The following is a 25,546-nucleotide window of genomic DNA, read 5'->3' on the forward strand; positions in this document are numbered from 1 at the left end:
GTTATTTCAGATTTTGGCATCTGTAGTTTTATTTTAGCATTTCAATCTATGTCATAAATGAACTTGTTTACAAAATATGTACAGAAAAAGCAGGAAGCACATCTAGCAAGGCAGTATCTGGCAAGTGTTTCCAACATTTTGTTTGTTTTTCAGACTTCCAGTATATGCACTGTTTTGATTTTTAATTACAAAATGCACAATGTTTATGTTGACAGCATTGCATTATAACAGAAAGTTTCCCCACAAGGGAAGCTCAATTGCCTCCATTGGATTTATAATTTACTTTAAAGGAAATAAATAGAGGACTAATTTAGAAAGTTGTATTTGAAGGCAGTTGGTGAGAATTGGTGCCAAACTAAGTACAACTAATTTTGTAGTTTGAAGAAAATGTTTTTATTGAAAGTGCACATACAGTTGCAGATCTGTTGAATGATGAACAACCTTTTTTTTTACCACAATCTGATTCTTTTTGTATTCCCTGATTTTCCTAATGTAAACTGTTCATGAGTTAAATATAATTTGTTTGAATACATCCTTTTTATCTTTAGAAACTTTTCAAAACCCTTTAAATACTGGATTTGATTGGTGAGAAAGTTGAAATGTGATACATATTTGCGAATAGAAAATGAGGGAACAAGCGATAATGTGTTAAGTATTTTACTGATAAGGTACAGCATGTGTAGGATGGGAATATAAATACAAATTAGTAAATCCGATCTGGGCTGCGGTGTATTGGGCTGGCTTGGTTTTGCGCCACAAGTGGCCAGGGCGGGAAGTGTGCGTGTAACGATTTGTGCTCCATCGCGCCCCAAGCGGCCGCCCAGCGGAGTCGCCGAATGGATCACGTGACGGACCTCCGCCATTAAGTCTGGGACGGAGGCTCCCATTAAGGGAAGGGACTGAACACAAACCTGAGTGCCGAGAGAGACGCGCGGGGGGGGGTGGGGGGGGGGGGGGGGGGGGGGGGGGAGGGGAGGGAGGGAAGGCAGGAAGAGAGGAGACAGAAGACAGATGCCTTCACCTCGTTCCTTTTTCTAAGGGGAAGAAGGACAACTTAAAATAAAACATCTCGGATTTCATGTGGAGAAAACATTTGAGGGAATTTTCTCTAGGGGAAGACTTTTTTATTTTCTTGTTTATGTATTTCCTTTCGAACTGCGCGTTAGGTCTGCTTGGACGATGCAGGGATCGTGATGATGAGTTCGTCCGGCTGCTGGGTGGCGAACGGGGCGAGTTTGGAGGATTGCTACTCCAACCTCTTCTCTCTGGTGAGTGATTGAAGCGGCCGTCGCGCAGCCATTTTCAAACCGCGGCCTTCACTCAGGCGTAGTAGAGGGGAGGGTAGGGAGGGGGGGTTGTAAAAAATACCTGTAACCTCATTTACAATACACATTTCTAAATGGACAAGAGAGAAAAAATACATGCAACTCTTTTTAAAAATTAAAACCAATCACTACTTTTCCCACATACTTCTCTTGCCCCTTTTTAACTTGCAGATGTCTTGAAGTGAACATTCCTGTATATATGAAAGGGTAAAGTGTTTATTTTCCTAGTTTGCAATATTTGAAACAAAAAGTATACATTGTGCCGAATACACATTTAAAATCGTAACTGCTCTTGTATTTAAAAAAAAAGCTAACTTGACTCTTCCTCCTCTTGACGTACTACTTGGTAACGAAGATCGCCTTTTAAACTTGTAGGGGGATATCTGCTTTACACTTGTAAAACAAAATGTTTTAATCGTTTGTTGTCTTTTCTCAGTTATGTGGAAAAGGTATTTTAACAAGAAACTGGAGTTGGTGGTGAAATGTCGTTTAAAAACATAAAAATGCGATAAGCTCCGAGGCTGTCATCTTATCTCAGGATATTTAAGTGTGAATTTTGATTTAAATGTGACTGATTATATTGAAGCATGCAGCCTTTTTACGCTTTATTTCTTCTTTCCATCCCCCCCCCCCCCCCCCGCCACCATAGTCGTTCACTCTGGAGGCGGATAGAGTAACTGCATCGTGAAAGGGAAGTGTTTTTGAAAACCCCCAGAGAAAAGCAAAAATAAATAGATAAGCAATCAGTTTCAAAATGAAAATTCCAGTCGACCGAGGAGAGAGATTCACGGGCTTTAAGTGTTTAAATGCATCGTTAGGCGTGTTTTCTTGAACGTATAACTTTTAAAACTCTAATGAATAGTCTTTAATTCTCAGAAAAGGAAAGATGTCAAAGATTACTTAAATTATATTTCTAAATATATTTGGTGGAATACGTATTTCAGGCACCATTTTTTCCCTATGAGCAAGGCAGCAAAGTGCATTTTATGTGATTAACATTTGTGTATTTATTTGGAAAGCAGTATTGATTGCTGTCGAACAAATGTGGCCATTGCATTCCTCCAAGCTGACAAAACTTGCCTGCCTTGTATGTTTGCTTTTATTAACATTGAATTTAAAGGAAAGGGTGGTGGAATGGAAAGTTTAGGAGTTTGTTGGTCCTGTGGGAGTCTTAAATAACCTTTAACAATTTTTGAGAAGCTTTTTTGGAAACCTTAATATGGCTGCCCAGCTGTCTGCTAAAAATGATTAGTTACTCTCATTACAGTTGAATGTGTCACCATTTAGCACTTTTTAAGAGAGGAAAATGTGGATGAGCTGTGGAATATGGAAGATAAAATGGGCTTCACCCAATTTCAGATTACAAAGTATAAATGTACATAACCACCAAGAAAAATTGAATTGCAATTTTAATTTCAAAATTGTTTTCATACTTCTGTGCCACTCCTCCAACGATCTTGGGTCCATTGAGGAGCTCTTCCTGCTTTGATTGCTCTTCCATGTTGAGATAATATGAATAATCTTGAGCTGGAGACTTTATGACAGTTGTCGTTTTTGTTGGTGTCTGACAGGAGATATAACCAAATGGAGTGACCATTAGTATCAAACTATAGCTTTGCTATAGGATCTTTGATTAGTATTACCATTACTTCCAGAAATATGTGGGTTTGTTAGCTTTTGGGGGAAATAAAATTGTCCCTTATATTTAAGGTGGAGATGAGTAAGTAAGATTAAATAGAACTAGTGTTCTGGTCGGCATGGACGTGGTGGGCCGAAGGGCATGTTTCTACACTGTATCTCTAAACTAAATGCTCTAAAATAAAAATGTTCCTGCCCATCTTCCCTCCCCCCCCCCCCCCCCCGCCCCATGCACCTTGAAAACAATATCATTTTATTTTGGGGAGAAATGCAGAAACGGAATTTAAGGAAAAATTGATACATGTACCTGTGATCTTTATGGTTAGATGTAATTTCTTGTATTTGCAACAAGATCTTGATGAACTCTGAATATTATTTTGAAGATCTGCTCTTGGCTTAGTGAAAACTTAATTTCCCTAATTGCCATAATTTTGAAAGTATTAAGGTTACTTGATGTAGAGTAGATAACTAGAGCAGGTCGAACCTGATTTATGGTTGTATATTGGTTTTACAAGGCAAAAATGCAGTATTATTTATTTTTCCCCATGGCATTTATGGTACAGGTTCTAAGCTGAATTATTTCCTTCTGCAATGTTTCTAAGACTTGCTGGAGTTGGCACCATGACTGATGCTGCTTTTTTGCATTTTTCCAGAGTTACATTCTTCTATATCTATTAAATGCTGGCATCTCTAGGATCATGTAATGTCAAGCCTAAACCTATTTTCATTTAACATGGGAATCAAAATTGTGCCATGACTTTCTTCCCTTTTCTACTGTCCCTGCTCTTATCCTCCACCAAGGATGTTTTCCTGCCCAATTTTTAGTAATGTCTTTCCCAACGTTGCTGATTTGCTTGGTATCACATTAAGAGCATGAATTTGGCTAACAGTTTTATAAAGAAACAACATCGTAGGCAGTGTTAAGTATTTGTTCTGTTTTATCAGGCTATTCAGTTTTGCTACCTTAGTCTTTCAGCAATGGACTTATTTCAGTAATGGTATTTTGAAATTATGGAATGAAACTAATGAAGGATATCATGCTTCACAATTGTGCTGTTCAGTTATAACAATACTTGGTTACTCAGAGAAGAATTTATGAGAAGCTGAGCTTTCTATAAATAAATCCACATACATAGATTTTCTGGCCAGCAAATCTGATCTTGCTGTTAGTCTATTTGTGATGTCATGAATGAAGTATCCTGGAATGGCTTGATTATAAAATATTGTTTTTGTTCATGGGAGCTGAGGACAAGCCTCAAGTCCAGGAAGTGTGTTATAGCCAGCTAATTTTATATATGTTCCTGAATTTGGCAATATTCCATTGGTGCTGATATTGTAAGCTACCCACTTCTCTTTTTAGGTTTTACTAGACCAAGTGGGACCCGTTGAGTCCCGTCCCCTCAATGTGGGGGGGGGGGGGGGGGGGGGGGGGGGGTGGTTTTGCGGTCACACGCTAACCACCCCTCCCCACAAACACATATACACACTAACCACCCCCCTTGATATTATATTAATATTATTAATTCGCTCCTTTTACCCCATTCGCAGCCCTATCCACTCACGCAAAGCCCCCAACTCGCAGACGTGGCTAGGGAGGGAGAGGGAGGGGGCAGAGAGAGGGCAGTGACCGAGGCAGAGAGCAGCAGCAACCCCTCTACCATGGGCCGATACGAAGACCCCGAGCGAGGGGGTGAGCGTTGACCAAAGGACAACGAGTTGGGCCACTGCAGTCTTCAGCTATGATCTTTGGTCTTCAGTCCAGGGCACGACTTCATCTCTGGCTATGTCTTTTGAATAACGGGGGGGGGGGGGGGGGGGGGGGGTGGAGGAGGAGTGAGGGTTGAGGGGTGACGTCACTCGCAGCACGACGCAGACCCATTGTGACTTCATCAGCGAAAGACGGTCGTTTTTAAATTCAAAGTTTTGTCATATTTTAATAACTCGAGAAATAAAGCATGAAATTTTCAGATAAGGCGATTTTGGACACCACGGGAAATATGTCTACCGGAATATGTAAAGATTTTATCGTTACCGTGTCATTTTTTTCGAGAACTTATGATTTTACTCACACAAATTCACATACAAGATGATGAAAGTTTTAGAAGTATAGAGATTGAGCCACTTTTGGATCTATGGGGTTTCTGTCTAGTGTTGATATCATTAACTGCTGAAGAACGAGAATATCTGATCAATGTCTCTGTTCTGGCATAAAAACCCTCTAGATTTGATTAAAATAACCTAGAATACTGATCTAACTTTTGAACTCTTCCCCCCCATTTACCAAATACAGTTAATACCGAGTCATGTAGAGAATTTGGAGGAAGCCTAACTGGTCTTATTTCCCAGCATATAGTGTGTAGGTGTTTTTACTTGGACTTTAAAGATCCCTTATAGAGAGATCATTGTGCATTGCATTCTTAATTTTACATTTTCTGTCAGAACTGTGTGCTTGCTCATTAATATGGAGACACCATCAATTTGTGGGCTGACTCGGTGATAATATTGCAGTCTTGCTGTGAGTTTAAAATAAAATTAATAGAATCATACAACACGGAAGCAGGCACTTTGGCTTAACTTTCCAGTGCTGACCATGATGCCCTATCAGTGCTCGGCCCATCTGCCCACATTTGACTCGTATCCCATTAAACCTTTAAACGTTGTAATTACTTCAGTCGGAAATACTTTTCTGTAGTATTTTGTAGATGGCAGATTCCGTCAATTCTGTTGTGATGAATGGCTAATAGATTAGTTTACTTTGGTGTTACTTGGTGTAAAGGCCGTGTCCCACTTACGTGTCCTTGGCACGCAAATTACGAGACCTCGTCGTCGCGTTGAGGCGCATGGGCATCGTGTGGGCGCGCGGGGCTGGTCCCACTGAGAAGCGCGGAGGGATATGGAGTTGTGCGTGGTATCGCGCGGCGCTCAGAAATTTTGTAGCAAACAATATTTTCGTGCGCCACCGGCCTGTCGTGTAACTGACAGCCAAAGTGGGACGGGCGCGCCGCAACGTCTCTCCTCCAACAGCAGCAGAAGCAGGCAAACGATCGCCGAACTCAGCCTGGGGCTCATGGCCGTTGCGGTTCTGCCCACGCTCCTACTCCCAGAGCGGGGCCAAGAAAATTGAAGATAGACACAAAATCCTGGAGTAAGTCAGCGGGACCGGCAGCATCTCTGAGAGAAGGAATGGATGACGTTTCGGGTCAAGACCCTTCTTTCAGACTGAAGAAGGGTCTCAACCCGAAACATCACCCATTGCTTCTCTCTAGAGATGCTGCCAGTCCCGCTGAGTTACTCCGGCATTTTGTGTCCATCTTCAAATGACATCACGCGCTCCAGACGGCTGTGCGGACGCATGGTCGCACGGGACCATGAGGTCGCGTAATTAGCGTGCCAAGGACACGCAAGTGGGACAGGGGCTTAACATTGTTAACACTAGAACCCTCTTTCCCTTGGAGTACAGTGAAATATTTTCCATCTGTCCCGTCAGACGGCCTCCGTTTAATGTTGTGCATAAAAGATGGTTCTTCCCACAAAGCAGCATCTGATCTTGGCATTGCTTTGACAGTTAGCTGAGATTGTTATTATTTCTGGAGTGGGTTATGAACCTTTTTTTTTCTGATTTTGAAAGTGTAGCCAATTCGCAGGCTTGCTCCTAAAAGTTGGCATTTGTTTCTGTTGTAGATGCAGAATGAAGCCCTTTGACAGAAGCAAATGAATCTTGTCTAGTTCTGCTGTAATACTAGGTCAGCATATGATGCACTATGTCATAACAGTATAACGGTTAATTCTAGATAGGCAGGCTGCTTGTACTGTTTGATGTAGTAAAGTCCCATAACAATTCATAATCCCGTAGCATCGTATGCAGAGTAATCGTTTTGATATCGTATGCAGAAGAATAGTTTTGAGGCGAGTTGGCTGGATCACTAATGCAAGGAGTAACCTCTGTCACTTCAATTTGCAGAAGATGTCATTTTAATGATGACAGACTGACTGGATGGTTTTGTTAAAATTTCAGGAGCAAATATCATTGATGAATGCAAGATATCTACCTAAAATAAGCGCTAACTATGTAAACGCAGCTGCATGATACCTAATGTAAATAAAATAAAGGGAATTTCTGTTCAGAGTTGTAAAATGTGAAGTATTTGTTGGAATATATGGCTTTACTTTATCATGAAAAAGGAGAAAATTACAAGGATATGTTCATTGCTCCTCGTGATTTTTCTTTCCCCAAGACATATCTGGGTCTTCCAAAGTTTAAAACTGAAATCTGATATAATCTGTGTTGGTAATATGCTGCGGGAATAGCTAATTATTTAAACAAGATGGGATTTGTTATGCAGGAATAAATGCCATCTACGATGATGTGTCTAGTTTCAGAGTCCAAAGATATCTGTTTGTCCTCTTTATATCCTGTTTCACTGAAACACTTCCAAATGAGCAACCAATTGTCTTGTAGGGAGTCTTCTTTTCTTCTTCTTCTTCTTAGGCCCCCTTCAGTCGTGGCTAACCATGGGTGTCTCTAGGGTGCTATTCCCTATATGGAGGACTCCTGTGCGTGACTTTATTTAACGTGGGGAGATTGGTGCACAGACAGCCACCCCACGGTCCTTGACAAATCTGGGTCAGGATCCAGTGGCATGGAGTCCAAGACGACCGGAGACCCTTTACTGCTGCAGCCTTCATCTGCCTTACCAGCCGTTGTGATGCTCCACTAGGGTCAGCCATCGTCCTCCGCCAGTTCTGCTGCAGAGGTCTTGGTTGGATTTCTCTTTGTCAGAGATCTCCCCCTTGAACTTACTGCCATGGATGGCCCTACCAGGAACATAGCTCCAGAAGGCATCGCTCTCAGGATCTCGGGTCCACACAAGCTTCTCCACCACGACAAGGTGACTATCCACGGAGAAGTCGCAGGGAGTAATAGTTATAAATTAAAATCATTACTTCCCTTACCATTATTATAGTTTTTTCTACTCTTACTTTTGGCATGATGATGTCCGGGCTAATGGGGTTGCAAGGGAAAGTTTTTAAAAAAAAGTTTAAATTCCAAAATTAAGATGTTTTTAATCATTACTCTGTTCGCTTTACATAGCATCTTTTAAGTTTGAAAATGCCCTAAGCGCCCGTACAGAAGCACAAGAAGAAATGACTGAACTAAGTGATAGTAGATGAATAGTAGGCTTTGTTATTTTAATGCAGTGAAAGTATGGAGTAAGATGTTTTCATTAACATTGTGTTTTAATTTGTATTGGCCAACTATTTAAATTTTGATGTATTTTTATGAAGTTGGTGTTTATTCCTCAAAGTGTAGTTCAATAATTTCCTGTTGTCTTTCATTTCTGCAACTGGCCCGAAGCATGGGGTATATTTGATTGCTTTTTAAAGCTCGTTGAGTATTATTGATCCTTAGAAAAATGTATCATGAAATGCCATTCCACTGGTAACTTCAAAATAAATTAATAGAATATTAATTCCATATTGCAGCTAAATTCAATAGATGTTCATATTCTTGTCAGAAATTTAAATTTTAAGTTGTAGTTCTTTGCATTACTGTGTTTTCAAAAATATTTTCCTGTTTTGACTATGATTCTATGACCAAAGGAACAGGATATCTGCATCTCCTTCTGACCATTTTACTTTCAATTGAATTACTCTTGGGAAATAACAGTGGCATGGTGGAAATGTCCCCCCACCCTCCCCATCAAGTATGGTGCTTATTTTGATGAGGGTCAAGAACATGGAATTGTAGACATTGGCTTGCCCTGCTACTCTGCTATGTTGTGCATTCTAGGACCACATACTAATTTTTTTTAATCCAAATTTTATCTGTGAATTGGTATTTCAGGAACAGTTCGGAGAGCAGCTGCTGTTATGCTGAGATGAGCAGTCATTAACAGTTCCATGCCTGTATATGGCTCTTCTTGGGACTTACTGGAATGGGACTATGATGGGAGTGTAGTTTAATGTACTGTAGACATACTTGAAGATTTTTTAAAAAAATCTGTTTTTTCATCTTTTTGTATCTGGATGAATTAAAGAAATATTGATAGTTTTTTGATCCAGCAATTTTGATCCAGCAGTTTTTCCCCTCTGAAGTAAGAGCTCCTTTTCATTTCAAATATTAAGACATGGCACTTGTTGGTGCATTATAAGCAGGTAGGCAAGCTCTTTGGGAAGGAATGCAAATGTGGAAAATGTTACGCATGTACTTATGCTTTTTCCCGCTAAAATGCAACAATTGATTCTAGAGTTGTACAGTGTGGAAACAGCCCCTTTGAACTACTGTGCCCACGCCATCCAAGTATCTACACTAATCCCATTTACCTGCATTAAGTCCATTGCCTTTAAGGGCTCAATTTTGTTGGCTAAATGCGTAATTGTCGTGAGACTGTTTGCTTCCACTAACTTTTTGGGTAGTCCCTTCCAGTATGTTGGCGGGGCGGGAAGGACTTCTTGGATCCCCGCTAAACACTTGCTTATAGCCCCATGACTTCTACATCCATCCTTAAACCATGCACTTTTGCATAAGACATTGAATGGCGGTGCTGGCTCGAAGGGCCGAACGGCCTACTCATGCACCTATAAGACACCACGGGGGGGGGAGACAAAGATTTTTACTATCAACTCTATCCAACCCCCCTTATAATTTTATATCTTTATCGAGTCACACGGTCCTTGGTTAACACTGCTCTTCATTATTTTGTTCCCATGATGATCTGGGATCAAAATGTCACAGTACATATTTATGCGAAGAAAATGCATTACCTAAGTATTGCTGAATGTAATGGTTACAATAGTATCTTTTCAGTTGCGTTGTCTAATGCCTTGTATTCTAATTTGTTGTTGGGTTCCCATTACCTTAAATCTATATTAGCAAATCTAAAATGGTGTTTTGCACAGGGTCTCCAAATTTTTGCTTTGCATGCGACTGAAGGGAGCAAATATATTGAAGTGGCAGCTGCTAGGGGTGGAACACTGGAGAGTAGAGCGTCTTCTGTGAATTTGTTTTACAATGTGATTTGATGTTTATAGTCTAGGCTGGTTTGGTGTGAAATAATTACACAAAGAAAAAGTTAATTTAGTTATCTTTCAAATTGATGAATGTTTAGACTTAAGTAGATTTGCGCAAGGATTTTTGTCCACACGTACTAGAATCCTAATTGAAATTAATGAAGTAATGTAGTTTACTTAATTTCGAAAACATTTCCAGAATGTGTGCTTTGATATTTATTGCCATTTGGTTACTTTTAATCTCTTGTGTTTAATGGCTGATTCGCAGATTTAATATATTCAATCCTATTCTGAGTATAACTATAAATTTGGAGTATAAAAACAAACTGCTGATGGATTTCAGTGGGTTTAGCAGCATCTGTGGGTGGGGGGAGGGTGAGGATCGAGACCTTGCATCAGAATTAAAGTCGGCATAGTTTTTATAAATTTAGTTTCTCTGTGATAGCAATCTGGACTCTTGAGTCAGAAGGAATGTTTCAGGCATGCATTCTAAAGAAGTACTGCAATGTTAAAAGTTTAAACTTTGGGTGAAAAGGTAAACCTGTGTCAATCTATCATTTTGAGTAAAAGATCGTGTCATTATTTGAAGAGCAGGGAAATGTAAACAGTTTAAATTTTAAAGCAGCATGTTTTATGTAATAAATATATCCCCCTTCCACCATTGCTAAAATATTATCTTTATTGCCATGTTTCTTTGGGAAAGTGTCAATTGTCTGTTTCCCTGCTGGACCATGACAAATTACATTTGACCAAATTGAGTATTTTTGAAGTTCTTTGGGACATTGAAAAAATGCATAAATGTTATATTTGTTTTGAATTAGCTTGATACTTGAGTATTGTTTTTAAACCTGCCTTGAGGTTTTGGCATTGGCAACTCAATTTGGATACAAAAGTTTGTAGGAGAATGCCTGCTTTTCGGTCTGTGCTCGTGTTTAATCAGTAGGATTAGTAAGTGGATGAGAAGAATAAGTGACAATGTATTTGTCACACTGCCTGCAACTGAGTTATCTAAACATATTCCAGTATGTGGAGCAAGTTAAATTCCACCCACCACAACTCGTCTTTCCATTAATACTTTACAGAAGTAATTTTATTTTCAACATTGAATTTTCAAAAAAAAATATTTGGACTACATTCATAATTTGAAAAGTGATCTGTCCATAAAACAGAAACATAACTAGCTAAAGGACCTGTCCCACTTGGGCGACCTAATCCGCGAGTTCTGGCGAGTTTGCCCTTGATTCATACTTGCAGCATGGTCGACACCAGGTCGTAGGAGGTCTTTGCAACTCTTCTTAATGCTCGAGAGTGGTCTCCGCGTAGTCGTAGGTAATTGAGGGTAGTCGAAGGTAGTTGTAGATAGTCTTCATTATAGTCGAAGGGGAATTGAAGGAGGTCGTCTCCACTCTCCACTATTCGGTGTCCAATTTTCCCGAAGTTAGTTGTAGCTAGTCGAAGCTGGTCTTCAACATGGTCAAAGGAGGTCTTCAACATGTCATTTAAAAAAAAACTCTTTTAAACTTGCCAATTAGGTCGCCCAAGTGGGACAGCCCCTTAAAGTTTTTGAGTCAACAGCATTTAAACAGGAACTTGTAACTAAAATACTGTAGTCTTTAATGTGTTTACTTGCAATACAAGATGTTTTAGCAGTACCTACTTGTTTTCAAACTTTATCTGAAGCTTTGTGTTTAGAGGCAAGTGTAAATAATTTTCTTTATATAGTTCTGGATTTTGACCAGAGTGTAAAATCATTCATAATGTAGTCTGGCGCAGCACTCTGTGGTTGAACATCAGCCCAGCATTCCAATTTAGTTGTACACAGACATAGAGTTCTCTGCAGTGCCTTTTTGGCTGTACAAATACATTCCAAAGCAGTTAGAGAAGTTAGTATTAAACCTGCTGTTTACTTGCCACAAATATCTGTAGTAAAAGTATTACTGCGTGAGGGTGGCTATTACAAAGGACTCTGGATTTTCAATTTTTTTTTTTAAATTACAAGCCTGAACAGGAAATTACAAATATTGGAAACCAGAAAAAGAAATTAAATACTGGAAATAGTCTGCAGATCAAGTTTTATTAGCGTAGGTTTGATAAGTTGTGATGAAAGGTCATTAACATGAAATGTAAGTGCTCTCTCTGCATAAACTGCCTTCCTGTTATTTTTAACTTCTTAGCAGCAAGATCTTTGAAATAAATGGTATAATTTATTTTTCTGAATTCTTATACACTTCCAACTCAATTGCCTGAAGTATATAATAACTTGCAGAGACACAAAAAACTGCAGATGCTAGAATCTTGAACAAATAATACAAAATGCTAGAGGAACTCAGCAGGTCAGGCTGCCTCTTTAGACTTTAGAGACACAGCACGAAAACAGGCCCTGTGGCCCACTGAGCCTGCGCTGACCAGTGATCATCCCATATACTAGGGACAATTTGCAATTTTAGAGAAGCCAATTAACCTACAAACCTAACCTGTACGTCTTTGGAATGTGGGAGGAAACCAGAGCACCCGGAGAAAACCCACGTGGTCACAGGGAGAACATACAAACTTTGTATGGAGAGCACCCATAATCAGGATTGAACTGGGGTCACTGGCGCTGTAAGGCATCAACCCTACTGCTGCGTCACTGTGCCAGAAGGGAATAGACAAATTACATTTTGGATTGAATCATTCAGGAGAAGGGTCCTGACCTGAAGTGTTGTCTGTCCATTCCGTTTAGATGCTGCCTGACCTGCTGAGTTTCTCCAGTACTTTTTTTGTTGTTGTCATTTTTGAAATTTGCTCTTGACAATTAATGTAATACTTTCTGAAAGATATATTTTCACTTGCACGTTTCTTGGACTGTCAAGGAATATGGAGAAATATTAGAAAATTTTGTATTTAAATATTTTGTGAATGCAATGGAATTCTACGTTAGACTCTCTAACATGTATTAATAGAAAATATATATTTTTAAAGATGTCAAGATCAGTTTATTGTCACATGTACTAGTTCAGGTACAGTGAAATTTGAGTTGCCATACAGCCATACTAAGTGAAGAGTAACAAGACACACAACCACATAAAAGTTAACATAAATATTCATCACAGTGGATTCCACATTCCTCGCTGTGAAGGAAGGCAATAAAGTTCAATCTTCTTCCTCTTTGTTCTCCCGTGGTCGGGCAGTCAAACCAAACGCAGTCGGGGCGATCAAAGCCCCCAGCAGCCGACGATCGAAGCCACGCGTCGGGGTGATCGAAACTCCCGCGCCGGGCGGTTGAAACTCTCCATGGAATGAAGCTCCCGAGTTGACCTCTTCTTGCCAGAAACCGCGGGCTTCACAATGTTATAGCCCACAGGCCCCGCTGTTGGAACTTCGACCCCCCCGGCAAAGGGATCGCAAGCTCCGTGATGTTAAAGTCCCACAGACCCTTGCGGCTTGGAGTACCGGGTTGGTCTCCAGGAAAAGCCGCCAACTCCACGATGTTAGGCCGCTGTGGGGATGGAGATACGATATGGAAAAAAATCGCATCTCCGTCTAGGTAAGAGATTGAACAAAAGTGCCCCCATTCCCCACTTAAAACAAACCAAGGAACACTAAAACATACTTTTTAACACATACTAAAAATAACAAGAAGAAAGGACAGGCAGAATGTTGGTGAGGCAGCCACTGCTGGGGATGCCACCCGTTGTCTTTTAAGTGCTATGTATGAGAAATATGGTAGTCATAAGTGAGTAGCAGGAAATCTTTACAGTTAGAATTAAATCACCCTGAAGAAACAAGAGGAACTAACTTTATAGCTCCATGGATATATCTCCTAATTAAGTGTTTAATTAGTGACCAAAGCTGTCATTTTTGTGGCACAGTTCAAAAAGCCACAGTAGGAAGGAAAGTTAAGCAGTTGCTAATCTGATCGCTGCTGAACTGAAATTGTTAATGCGTGATTTGGCAAATCATTTTAAAATGGATCTGTATTCAATACATACAAAGAACAGCTTGCTTGGAAGCATATGCATTATGTAAGCGTATGTTGCATTGAAATGCATTAATTAGTATTATAACATTGCCATTAATTCACTGCCGAATCACTAGCTTTGGGATAGTTGATCGGTTATGTATTTTGAAGTCTTAAGAACAGTTCAATTCCTAGTTAATGGAGCAAAGAGCAAATTATGCTTTTAAAAGACATTTTTCTATGCGTTGAATTGGGTACACTGCTTTTCATTTATAGTATATCGCAGAATTACTTGAGCCCTTATATTCATGGCCTTTCATAGAAACAAAAATAAATGCAAGCCATTTGGCATCTCCATCATTCAATAAATTATGGCTAATCTTATCTTCAGTGCCTCTTTCCCTTACTAATGCCACCACCTGATTCCTTAAATAACTTTTAAAAAGCCTATCGATCCATCTTGAACATACTTAATGATTAACCTCCATTGTCGCCTTGGGTAGTGAATGTCAAAGATTAATTGCCTCGGTGAGTAGAAATTTCTTCTCTATCCGTAATGGCTATTTCCCTATTGTGAAACTGTTTCCTGGCTCTAAATGTTCTGGCCAGGAAAAGCATCAACTTTGCATCTACATTGGTTGATTTCCCCATAAGTGTTTTGTATTCTAAATGAATTTGAGGCCTGGTATATTTGATCTCTTCAAATAAGACAAAGCCACTGTACGAATCATTGATCTGGTGAACCTCCCCTGCACTCCCTCTATGTGGAATATCTTTCCTTGGGTATGGAGACCAGACCGCTATGATATTCCAGATGTGATTTTGTCAGAATTTCATATAATTGGAGCAAGATGTCTCTACTCCAATTCTCCTGTAATATTGACCAATACCCTGTCTGCCTTTTCAGGGTGGCACGGTGGCGCTACTGGTAGAGCCACTGCCTCATAGCGCCAGAGACTATCATGATGTCGGGTGCTGTCGGTGTGGAGTTTGCATGTTCTCCCTGCGACCACATGAGTTTCCTCCAGGTGCTCTTGATTCCTCCCACGTCCCAAAGACGTGTGGGTTTGTAGGTTAATTGTCCTCCTGTAAATCGTCCTTAGTGTGTTGGTAGTGGATCATAAAATGAGCTAACATGGAACTAGTGTGAATGGGTGATTGGTGGTCAGCATGGACTTGGCGGGCCGAAGGAACTGTTTCCATGCTGCATCTCCAACCCAAACTGCTGGTTGAACTTGCCTATTAACTTTGTGATTTGGGTACAAGGACACTTGCATCCTTCTGAACACCAATGCTTTTCAATTGGTTGCCATTATATTAAAAAAAAAAAATACTCAACACTTTAACTAATGTCTTGCACTTTTTTCCCCATTATATATTCTATCTGCTATGCCGTTGCTCGCTCACCTGAAGTTGCTCTGCATCCTCTTCATAAAACTATATGGCAGTGTAGTCTGCATCATCAGCAAACTTGGATACATTGCATCTTGATTTTATTTTCCAAGTCATTGATATAGATTGTGATTAGTTGGCCTAAAACCATTCCCTGTGGCACTTCACTGGTTGCACATTCCCAACCCCCAAAATAATCTGTTTATTCTTGTGTTTAATTGTTCATTTAGCTAATTCATCGTTGGCATTCACATTTTACTTTCAGAACAGAACCATGGTTTTAATTTTGTTTGATATTCTTGTCACGTACTCCACCCATCTGCCAATCAACCCCCCACCCACTTGTATCCACCTATCACTTGCCAGGCTTTGTTCCCCCCCCTCCACCTCTTTTCCAGCTTTCTCTTTCCTATTCCAAGTTGGAAAAAAGGGTGCTGCTGAATTGAACATTGATTATATGCCATGGTGAACAGGAATTTGGTTATAATCCAGTGTTGCGCTTTATTATATTTATTGTGCGCTTTTCATATTGAAGCCACAGTGTACTTGTATAGTATAATCTGGATCATTTAACTCTTCTCATGAGTTTGTCTAATGGTAAACGCTGTATGTGGGAAAAATTACAAATGTGTTTTTTCTAGACTTGAGCTCCCGAAGTAGATAAGAATTGCTGCAATGTTGTTTCTTTCACCAGAGATTTTGACCAAAAAAATTCCTGTCCTAGCTTAAAATCAAATGTCCTGACATTTCAAAAGTTGTCTTTGCACTGGATTATGTTGCTTTCCATTAAAGTAGAAATGACTCTGGGCAGTCAGTTATTTAATATTGGAGTAACATGTTTTCATTTCTCTCTAGGCTGATCTGCCTGGGATTAAATGGCGCCGTTATTCGTGGCAAGGTCCTGTGGGGACACCACTCGTCATCCCGGTGGCTGAAGATGATGCTATTCTTTGCAGTTTTAGCCGTTGCTTGAAGGCGAATGTACTTTGTGTCTGGCGAAGGGATATGAGACCAGGCCACAGAGAGCTTTGGATTTTCTGGTGGGGCGAAGTGCCAAATTTTGCTGATCTCATTCATCATGAACTCAAAGGTGAGAATAAAAATGGATCTAAAGTTGCCTTTTTAAACACATGATCTCAGACTTTGATCAAATCTGTTAATGTTCTTGGGTTGTATACCAATTTGCTACTTGGATGTGGTCCATAACTGCATCCAGCAAATGATTGGATAGGTATGCAAAGAGTAATCTGAGTGAAGCAGAATCGAAATCTGTTTGCTTTCACTTGTTTTAGATTATAGAAGTTCATGCCAGCAGTAAATGGTTAACATTTTCCCCAATATATGTGGCAGTGTAACAAGTGAACTGTGTGTCAGAAATATAATGTAAATTGTGCTTTTTATAACTCTATATCCCATCTTGTTTCTCGCTGTCCTAAAATGCACTCTAAAGTTGTAAATTAATTTGATCTAGTTCAACAACTACCTCTTAGTTTCAATTATTACACTCCTCTTCCCATTCACAGCCTTTTCTGTAACTTTTGCGAAACTTCCAGAGAGGATGCATTTGTTTCTTGCCACTGACTTTGATCACCAGCAAATTTGTGCATTTTATCATTATCATTGCTGTTGATTGACTTCTATGGTTCTGGAATTTCGCTCGTTGACCCTTTTCACCACCTCTTTGGTCTTTAAAGGAAAATTGTTGAATTGTATTTTTGATTGTTCCTCTGAAGCAACTTGATGTGTTTCTACACTGAAATGCTATTTTAACATGTTGCAAAACTTTTTCAGTGAGTCTTATCAGCTGTAGGTGTCAAACTGGTTTTGTTGTTCCAAGCAAAGATGAGGTTAATATTTTGCAAGGTTTTAAAGTCATGTCATAGAGTTTTAGAATCCTACAGCTCAAAACGGGCCTTTGACTCTTTATGATGTGTCTATAATTCTTTATAATCTTCTATAATTCGAATGCTACAACTCAGGGAATATCTTGGTGAAAGCTGCACTGCACTCTCCATGTCGTTCCTATTGTGTGGTGAACTGAATTGTTCGCAATATATCAGGTGTGGCCTAACCAATGTTTTTTGAAGTTGTAACATGAACATGACATCCTTTTTGTGTTATATGCTCTGGCCAGCGAAGGCAAGCATCCGGGGTCACAGTTTTTGGGTTCCTGTGCTATCCTCCCGATGGTAATAATAAAATAAGAGCGTGGCCAGGTTGGTGTGGGTTTTTGATATTGTTGACTTTTTGATACAGCATCGCCTTTAGATCTCTTCGATGGTGGAGAGGTCAGTACCTGCGATGAGCCAGGCATTGTTTACCACTTTCTACAGACTCCTTTATTCCTGGGTATTCAAGTTACTGAACCATACTGTATGATCATGATACAGAATTTGGTGACAGCTTGAAACTCATTAATCTTCAAAGGAACTAGAGGCATTGATGAGCAATCTTGGTGATTGCATTAAAGTGCTGGTCCCAGGATAAATCTTCAGAGATATGCATGCCCAGCAATTTGAAAAAAATTGTAGGCTCTTATATCTCTGTTGGTAAATGGCTGACTTGCTGTTAAATAGACATGAGACTGCAAATGCAGTAATGTGGAGCAAAAAGACCTAAACTGCTGGGAGAATTTAGTGGGTCAAATTTAGTGGGTCAACCTACACTGAGAGAATTGGGAGGGAGTGGTTGGATGTGGAAAGGAATTGTTGACATTGAATCAAGATCCTGCAACAGGATCGATCATATTGCAAGGTCTTGTCTCAATGGTGAAAATATCCTTACACCCCCTTCCCCACTGGTCCACCTCAAGATGACGCATGACCTGCTGAATTCCTACAGTAGTTAGTTTTTCCACTGACATGTAGTTGCTTTACAGACAACTAGCAATCTGGCTAATCGTGACTTAACTCTGTGATCTATGAAATAAATAAGATAGCTGTGCATAGGTTCGTTTTTATCATTTAAAAATAAATTGGATAGTTATACGGATGGGAAGGGAATGGAGGGTTATGGTCTGAGCGCAGGTATATGGGACTAGGGGAGATTATGTGTTCGGCACGGACTAGAAGGGTCGAGATGGCCTGTTTCCGTGCTGTAATTGTTATATGGTTATATGGTTATTAATTTTGTGCCCCTACATAGGTTGAATTTCAATATTTGCTGGGTGACAACTTTAGAATAAAAGTTGGAGCACTCAGACCTTTGAGGAGTTGTTTGAGTAAACAGAGCTATATACATTAAAATGCAATGACATCGTACAAAATGAATATTTCGATGTCTTTTTATTCAGTTAACAAAGCCAGCCTTTATTGTCCTTCCCTAAATATGGCAGTGATTTGCAATCTTGAACCACTACTATCCATCTGATAAAGGTGCTTCCACCGTGCCGTTGGGTAGGGATTTTGGACTGAAATTATGCAGAATTGGTGATGCATTTCTAAGTCAGGTGTGAGTTGTACTGTACCTGGTTGTTATCCTTGCTGGTAGAGGTCACAGGTTTGAGACGCACATGGAGTGGCCAAGACAAGTAATTGCGGTGTAGATGTTAACTGCAGCAACAATAGATGTTAACTGCAGCAAGAACTAGATAAAATGTGGGCATGCGCTGATAAGTAGCAAGTAACATCAGAACCATGTGCTAGATTAGATATTGACCATCAAGAGAGTCTTTCGCCCTTGACATTCAAAGGCAGGAGAGCAAATCCAATTGCACTCAACAACATCAATATTCTGTTCTACCATAAAGAAATCTGCCTGATTGGCATCCCATCAACACATCCAAATTTTAATTACATCAGTCACCTGTCCATAGCTGCAGTTTCCCATCACTGACTCCTTGGAAGTTGGTGAAATCTGGGTGATGGAAATACCTTTGAATGTCAAGCGTGAATGGTAGGCTCTTGTTGATGACCATTATCTAGTATTGTCATGGCCTGGGCGAGTAAAGTACATTTTGTGGATTGTGCTCTGGCAAACCTTTGGGATCGAGGAAGACTTGCTTCCACTCTTTTGGATGGGTGGAGGGGATATTCCTGTGGGCAAACAGGTGGGTAGCTTGTGAGGTGTGATCATTCTGTTTACACAGGGCTTCTGTGTACTTGCATGGATAATGTTCTCTGAGCCACTTTGAATGGCTCTGCACTTAAGCAGTAGTGGATTCACAAATCATTGAGAATGACACATTTTTTCAAGGAAGACATGATTCCTTTTTCTTTTCCCATGATGGCTTGGAATAGTGTCTGTTTCAGAAACTTGTTGTTGGCTTTCCCAGCCAATAAAGCGTAATTTGTGCCGCAACGCTGAAAACAAGACGATTAGGTTTGTTATGGGGGAAGTTGAATTTGTAGGAAATGTGTAGCACAAATTAATATTGACGCAATAATTTAGTTTAGAAGGGCAAACTTTGGCCTTGGAGTTTGTTTAAAAATGCATTTACTGCCTGTGTTAATGTATTACATGGTGTACATTAATTTCTATAGACAAACTTTCAAGAGGGTTAGATTTAGCTCTTAGGGATATGGGGGGGAAAAAAGCCAGAACGGGGTACTGATTTTTGAAGATCAGCCATGATCTTATTGAATGGCGGTGCTGGCTCGAAGGGCCGAATAGCCTACTCCTGCACCTATTTTCTATGCATATTGCCACCTGCAACCATCTTGGATTTTGTGCAGTTTTCACACTTGTTGCTGTTCATTTTGAAGTGGTAATTTTTTTCCTCTTTAGCAATTAGGAATTTATCCAGAATAAGATCTAACTTTTATTCTCTCAATTATGAATGTAGTTATATTTTGTGTTTATCTAAATAAACACTACCACTTAGGATTAATTCTTAAATAGCCAAAAACTGTAGATGCTAGAAATCTGAAATAAAGGGAAAATGCAGTTACTCAACATTTAATAGTAACTATTGCAGAGAGACTGTTCATGTTAATCTTCTGAAGAGTTATTGGACTCGAGTAGGAAAACTAATGTCTGATGGGGAGCAGGTCAAAGTTTAGGTGACATTGCTTTTGGTGCTATTTTAGATAAATGAATGCTTGTCAATTATACTTGATCTGTCAGAAGAAGTGTGAATATAGGAAGCTAATAGGGCAGTGGAAGGAAAAAACATGCAAGATGCCAGCTACAGTGATTTCCATAAATCTGAAATAGACATGCTGCAAAAATCGATAGATCAGATAGAATTTGAGGAGGGTGGAAAAATTATTGTTGGCAAGTGGATAATTTTAAAATCTTATTCCTTAATCCGTGCAACTCTACATATTTCTAATAAACCTGTAATCCAGCTTGATGTCTTACTAGAAACATTTGGCCCGTACCCTTAGCTCAAAGGATATCTCTCAATTGTGATTATCTTTTAAAAAATATAGTTAGATTACTTACACTGCTTGCACTCTTAAACTTGTATTCCCCCATCCAATGAGGTCACAAGAAACTACAGATGCTGGAGTCTAGAGCAAAATTAACCACACTCCAAAGGGACTCTGGGTTGGGCGGTGTCTGGAGAGAAATGGACAGTCGATGTTTCTGGTCAAGATCTTTTTGGGCATCTCATTGGATGGCAATTATTAGTCAGCGGGAATTGCTGAGGCAAAGTGCAATGGCGTTGAATCAGCCCAGACAGCTAGAGCACTGAAGTAAATTTTATATATATATTCAAAAATTTATATCATTGAAACATCTACTTTAGATACACTGTAGTTAAGAATGCACAATGCTATCAGAGTGCACTTTCTGGAAATAAGTCTCAAATTAGATTAATGAGAACAAAAGTGGCAAGCCATAAGAAACTTTTGGAGGTCTAATTTTTTATTCTTGATGATAGAAAAGCAAAGCAGAAGATGCTGCAAATCTGAAATTAAAAAAAGAAAAATCCAAAATGATCAGAATTAACACCTCGGGTTAATGACTTTTTATAAACTGAAAATAATGAAAGATCACCAGCCTGAAATATGAACACTGTTTTTCTCTCCAGATGCTGCCTTTTCTGCTGTGTATTCCTGTTTCCAATTTTTTTTCTCTGTAATCTACAGCCCACCCATCTTCCTAAAAACTGCTTAATGCTAAAATGCAGTTTGTGCACTCTTTTGAAAGATTGCCCATGTTTTAAACCTACTGTTGTGGTTAAGGTTAATTCCTATCTAAATGGGGCATCTTGATCAAAGTTTGTGCTTTACAAGGAGAAGGATTTGAGATTAAAGTGCTGCTATTTCAACTTTGTTTTGATCTACACCATGTATATATTTGTAGGAAGTGTTTCCCAATGGGTAAAATGAAAATGTTTTTCCCTTAAATATGAGCTGATTTCTGGGGAGTTTGGGCAAACTTAATAGAATCTATAATGGGAAGCTCAAGCTTCAGCTAAATTAAACATTGAATTTGTAGTTTTTATTTCAACCGGCTTTTCACTAATTACTATTTTTGGGCTCTTATAATTTCCATGGCAGAGTTTCATATGATTAAGAACAATCACAAGATGGAGCACAAGAAAGCTTAGTAGGGTAATGTCAAAACAACAATTCTCCCTCATTCGGCAAAATGATAGGACAGGTTTGGAGGGATATGGACCAAATGGGGGCAGGTGAGATTAGTGTATCTGGGATATATTGGTCGGTGTGGGCAAGTTGGGCCGAAGGGCCTGTTTACACGCCGTATCACTCTATGACTTTAAGTAATAAGTCATCGACTTCAGAAAGCGGGGTGAAATACATGCCCCAGTCTGCATCGGTGTGGAGATGGACAAGAGCATTAGATTGGTAGGTATAAACAATTTGACCTGGTCTAACCACATTGTTGTTACAGCTAAGAAAGCACACCAACATCTCTACTTCCTCAGAAGATTAAAGAAATTCAGCATGTCTCCAATGACTCTTGCTAATTTCTACAACTGAACTATAGAAAACATCCTAGAGCATGCATCTAAGCTTAAATGCTCTGCTCAAGACGGCAAGAAATAGCAGAGAAAGACGCAAGTGTTGGAGTAACATAGATAGCTGACGTTTGGGTTGGGAGCCTTCTTCAGACTAATTGTGAGGATGGGGGAGAATGCTGGAAGAGAGGAAGGGCAGGACAAAGCATGGCAGGTAGGCACAAAATGCTGGAGTAAATCAGCGGGACAGGCAGCATTTCTGGAGAGAAGGAATAGGTGATGTTTCGGCTGGAGACCCTTCTTCAGACTGATGTCAGGGGAGTGGGCGGGACAAAGATAGAATGTAGTCGGAGACAGTGAAGGGCCTGTCCCACTTGGCCACCATTCGCGCACCATTTACGTGTCCTGCTAGCGTGTGGGTAGCACGTGACAGGCGCATGGAGTGGTGTGGAGGAGTGTGGATTTTGTCCTGCACTAAATCTTCGTGCGCCACCGGCCTGTCGCGTAACTGACGGCCAATGTGGGACAGGCCCACGACCCTGGTGCTGCTGAACGTCTCACCTCCAACAGCAGCAGAAGCAGGCAAATGATCGCTGTGCTCGGCCTGGGGCTCTCGACCGTTGCGGATCCGGACTCCCAGAGTGGGGCCAAGACGATTGGAGATAGACACAAAATGCTGGAGTAACTCAGCGGGAACGGCAGCATCTCTGGAGAGAAGCAATGGGTGACGTTTCGGGTCGAGACCCTTCTTCAGACTTGGACATGGCTGCCAAGTAGTATGGATTTTCCGTATTTCGTACGGAAATGCAATACGAATACGGAAATACGAATTTCCGTTGTTACATTCGGATTTAAAAAAAAACGACCATGGATAATCGTTACGAGTCACCACTGCACCGGCCATGAGATGAAAACGATTTGTTAACTACCACTGTTAGCACTTGTTAACAGCCAGTAGTTAACACATAGTTATGCAATGTGTCATCAATACATCGATCCACATTCCTCAGTAAATGTATTTGTGTTTTGACCAATTATTAATGACGCCACGTTCCTTTCAATACAATTCACGGGAGAATTTCTTAAAACTCACTGTCATTGAGGGCTCCGGACCGTGAGCATGGGATTCTTCCTGGTGTGCAGGTAAAGTCATTCACCCACGTTATTTTTAAGAAGGAACTGCAGATGCTGGAACATTTGAAGGTAGACAAAAATGCTGGAGAAACTCAGCGGGTGGGACAAAAATGCTGGAGAAACAGCAGGTGAGACAAATGCTGGAGAAACTCAGCGGGTGAGGCAAAAACGCTGGAGAAACTCAGCGGGTGAGGCAAAAACGCTGGAGAAACTCAGCGGGTGAGCTGCTGCCATGAGATTTTGTGAGATTTTGTCTCACCCGCTGAGTTTCTCTAGCATTTTTGCCTCACCCGCTGAGTTTCTCTAGCATTTTTGCCTCACCTGCTGAGTTTCTCCAGCATTTTCGACTCGCCTGCTGTTTCATTGGCATGCCAATGGAGGGGTGGTGGCCCTGCTTGGAAAATGCTCTCACTCCCCATCTCCCCCTCCCTCCCTCCCTCTTCCCTCCATCCCTCATTCTCTCCCTTTTTCACTGTCTCTCTCTGCCTTTCGCTCTCTCCCTCCCCCTCTCGCGCGCTCTCTCTCCCGCTCCTCATCTCATCTCTCTCGCTCTCTCACTCCCTCTCTCTCACCCTCTCGCCTCGGCATTCCCAGAATCGTTTTGCGGGGACGGCTGCATCTGTGGTTCCTTCCTGTTGGGGGAGCCCTGGCCTGGGGCGGCTCCTGGCCCGTTCCCTCTGCTGGTGCCGCCTGGCCCGCTGAGTTCCTCTAGCACTCTGACGTTTCTGTGTTGAAGGTGGACATGGGAGGCTGGGGTGGCTCAGCGGGACGGGCGCCAGCTCTGGGGAGTGGGTGGCGTATCAGGTCGAGACCCTTCTTCAGACAATCACAAGTATATTCACCAATGAGAGTTCAGTTCACTCTGAAGAAGGGGCTTCACTCCAGAGTCGCTGCCTGTCCCGCTGAGTTACTCCAGCTTTACGTCTATCTTCAATTTCAGAGTTAAATAAAAAACAAAGAGTGCTGTAGGAACTCAGCGGGCTAGGCAGCATCTGTGGAGGGAATGAATTGGGAGTTGTTTTGGGCCAGGGTTCTTCTTCAATAGGAAGGAACTGGAGACCAGGCATGCTATTCTTCCAATTTAAATCGGAATTGGATTTATTTTTTTTCCTATTTGTCAATTTTTTGTGCCCGATTATTTGGTGGCCAATCAACCGCTGTCTCTAAGGGGGTTGCGTCCAATCACCGACCGGCTTCCCTTAAAATTCCCGTCAAATCAACAAATCGGTCTCCTCCGGTACAATCAGCCACTGTCTCCAAGTGCATTGTGTCCAATCACATAATGCGCTGGTCACTCGGCGGCCAATCAGACGCAGTCTCCGAGGGCAATCACCGACCTGTTTCCCTCACCAAAGCAGACAGTGGCTGCAGCCAACACAGAGACGAGAGAGAGAGATGCAAGAAAGCAGCTATGACATGTACGCAATAAACTGTATTACAAATACACAATAAACAAGTTATGCATTCTTGTACTCTTACATGGGTATGACCGCACATAATTTTTTTTTTCCAGCAAAATGGCGCCTCATAAAAATACTGATTTCCTCAGCAAAATACTGATTTTCAGGTACTAGAATACTGAAATGCTCTGACAAAACTTGGAAGCTCTGCTTACCAGGGATTGCCGTGTTGGAGCTCCGGAGGGCCTGCCAACTTAAACACCGTGGAGCTGTGGTTTGCGGAGCTTCCAGCCGCGGGCGGCACTGACTTTAACATCGCGGAGGCCTGGGATCTTTCGCCGAGGATCGCCAGTGTTGGAGCTCCACCCAGCTCAGCCTGTGAACTTCGGAAGCTGCGGTCTCCGGTAGGGAGCGGTCGATTCAGAACTCCAGGCCGCTGAGGGTGTTCTTTGGACACAGGAGCTCCGATCATCGTGGCGAGAGGGCCTGAAACATCGGGCCGTCGTTGCGGTGACTACACAGGCCTCAATAGGACCTGACCACGGGTGAACAAGAGGAAGATGACTGAACTCTATTGCCTTCCTTCACAGTGGGAAATGTTGATTCAGCTGTGGGGGCTGTTTATGTTAAATTTTATAGTGTTGTGTTGATTTTATTTATGTGTCTGCATGATAACTCAAATTTCACTACACCAATTGGTGTATGTGACAATAAATGTAACTTGAACAACTCGCTCCCTGAGTCTTCTGCCCATTGGGCAGAAGACTCACAATCTTGAAACCAGATTCAAAAACAGCTTTCTCCTGTCATTATCAGATTCATGAATGGACCTCTC

At 41.0% G+C, this 25,546-nt stretch overlaps 1 protein-coding gene across 2 annotated transcripts in view; it reads left to right on the top strand.

Annotated features, from left to right (window-relative positions):
* Nucleotides 1-970: 970 nt before the first annotated feature.
* med13a (mediator complex subunit 13a) overlaps nucleotides 971-25,546 on the top strand; it is a 156,549-nt gene continuing 131,973 nt past the window's right edge. For both annotated transcript variants that reach the window (XM_055657698.1, XM_055657699.1), the window contains exons 1-2: nucleotides 971-1,268; nucleotides 16,162-16,396. In XM_055657698.1, the coding sequence (XP_055513673.1) occupies nucleotides 1,194-1,268; nucleotides 16,162-16,396 (310 nt within the window). In that variant the 5' untranslated portion in view covers nucleotides 971-1,193. The remainder of the gene's footprint in view (nucleotides 1,269-16,161; nucleotides 16,397-25,546) is intronic.

The sequence above is a fragment of the Leucoraja erinacea genome, chromosome 28 (assembly GCF_028641065.1).
Source record: "Leucoraja erinacea ecotype New England chromosome 28, Leri_hhj_1, whole genome shotgun sequence".
Taxonomy (NCBI): domain Eukaryota; kingdom Metazoa; phylum Chordata; class Chondrichthyes; order Rajiformes; family Rajidae; genus Leucoraja; species Leucoraja erinaceus.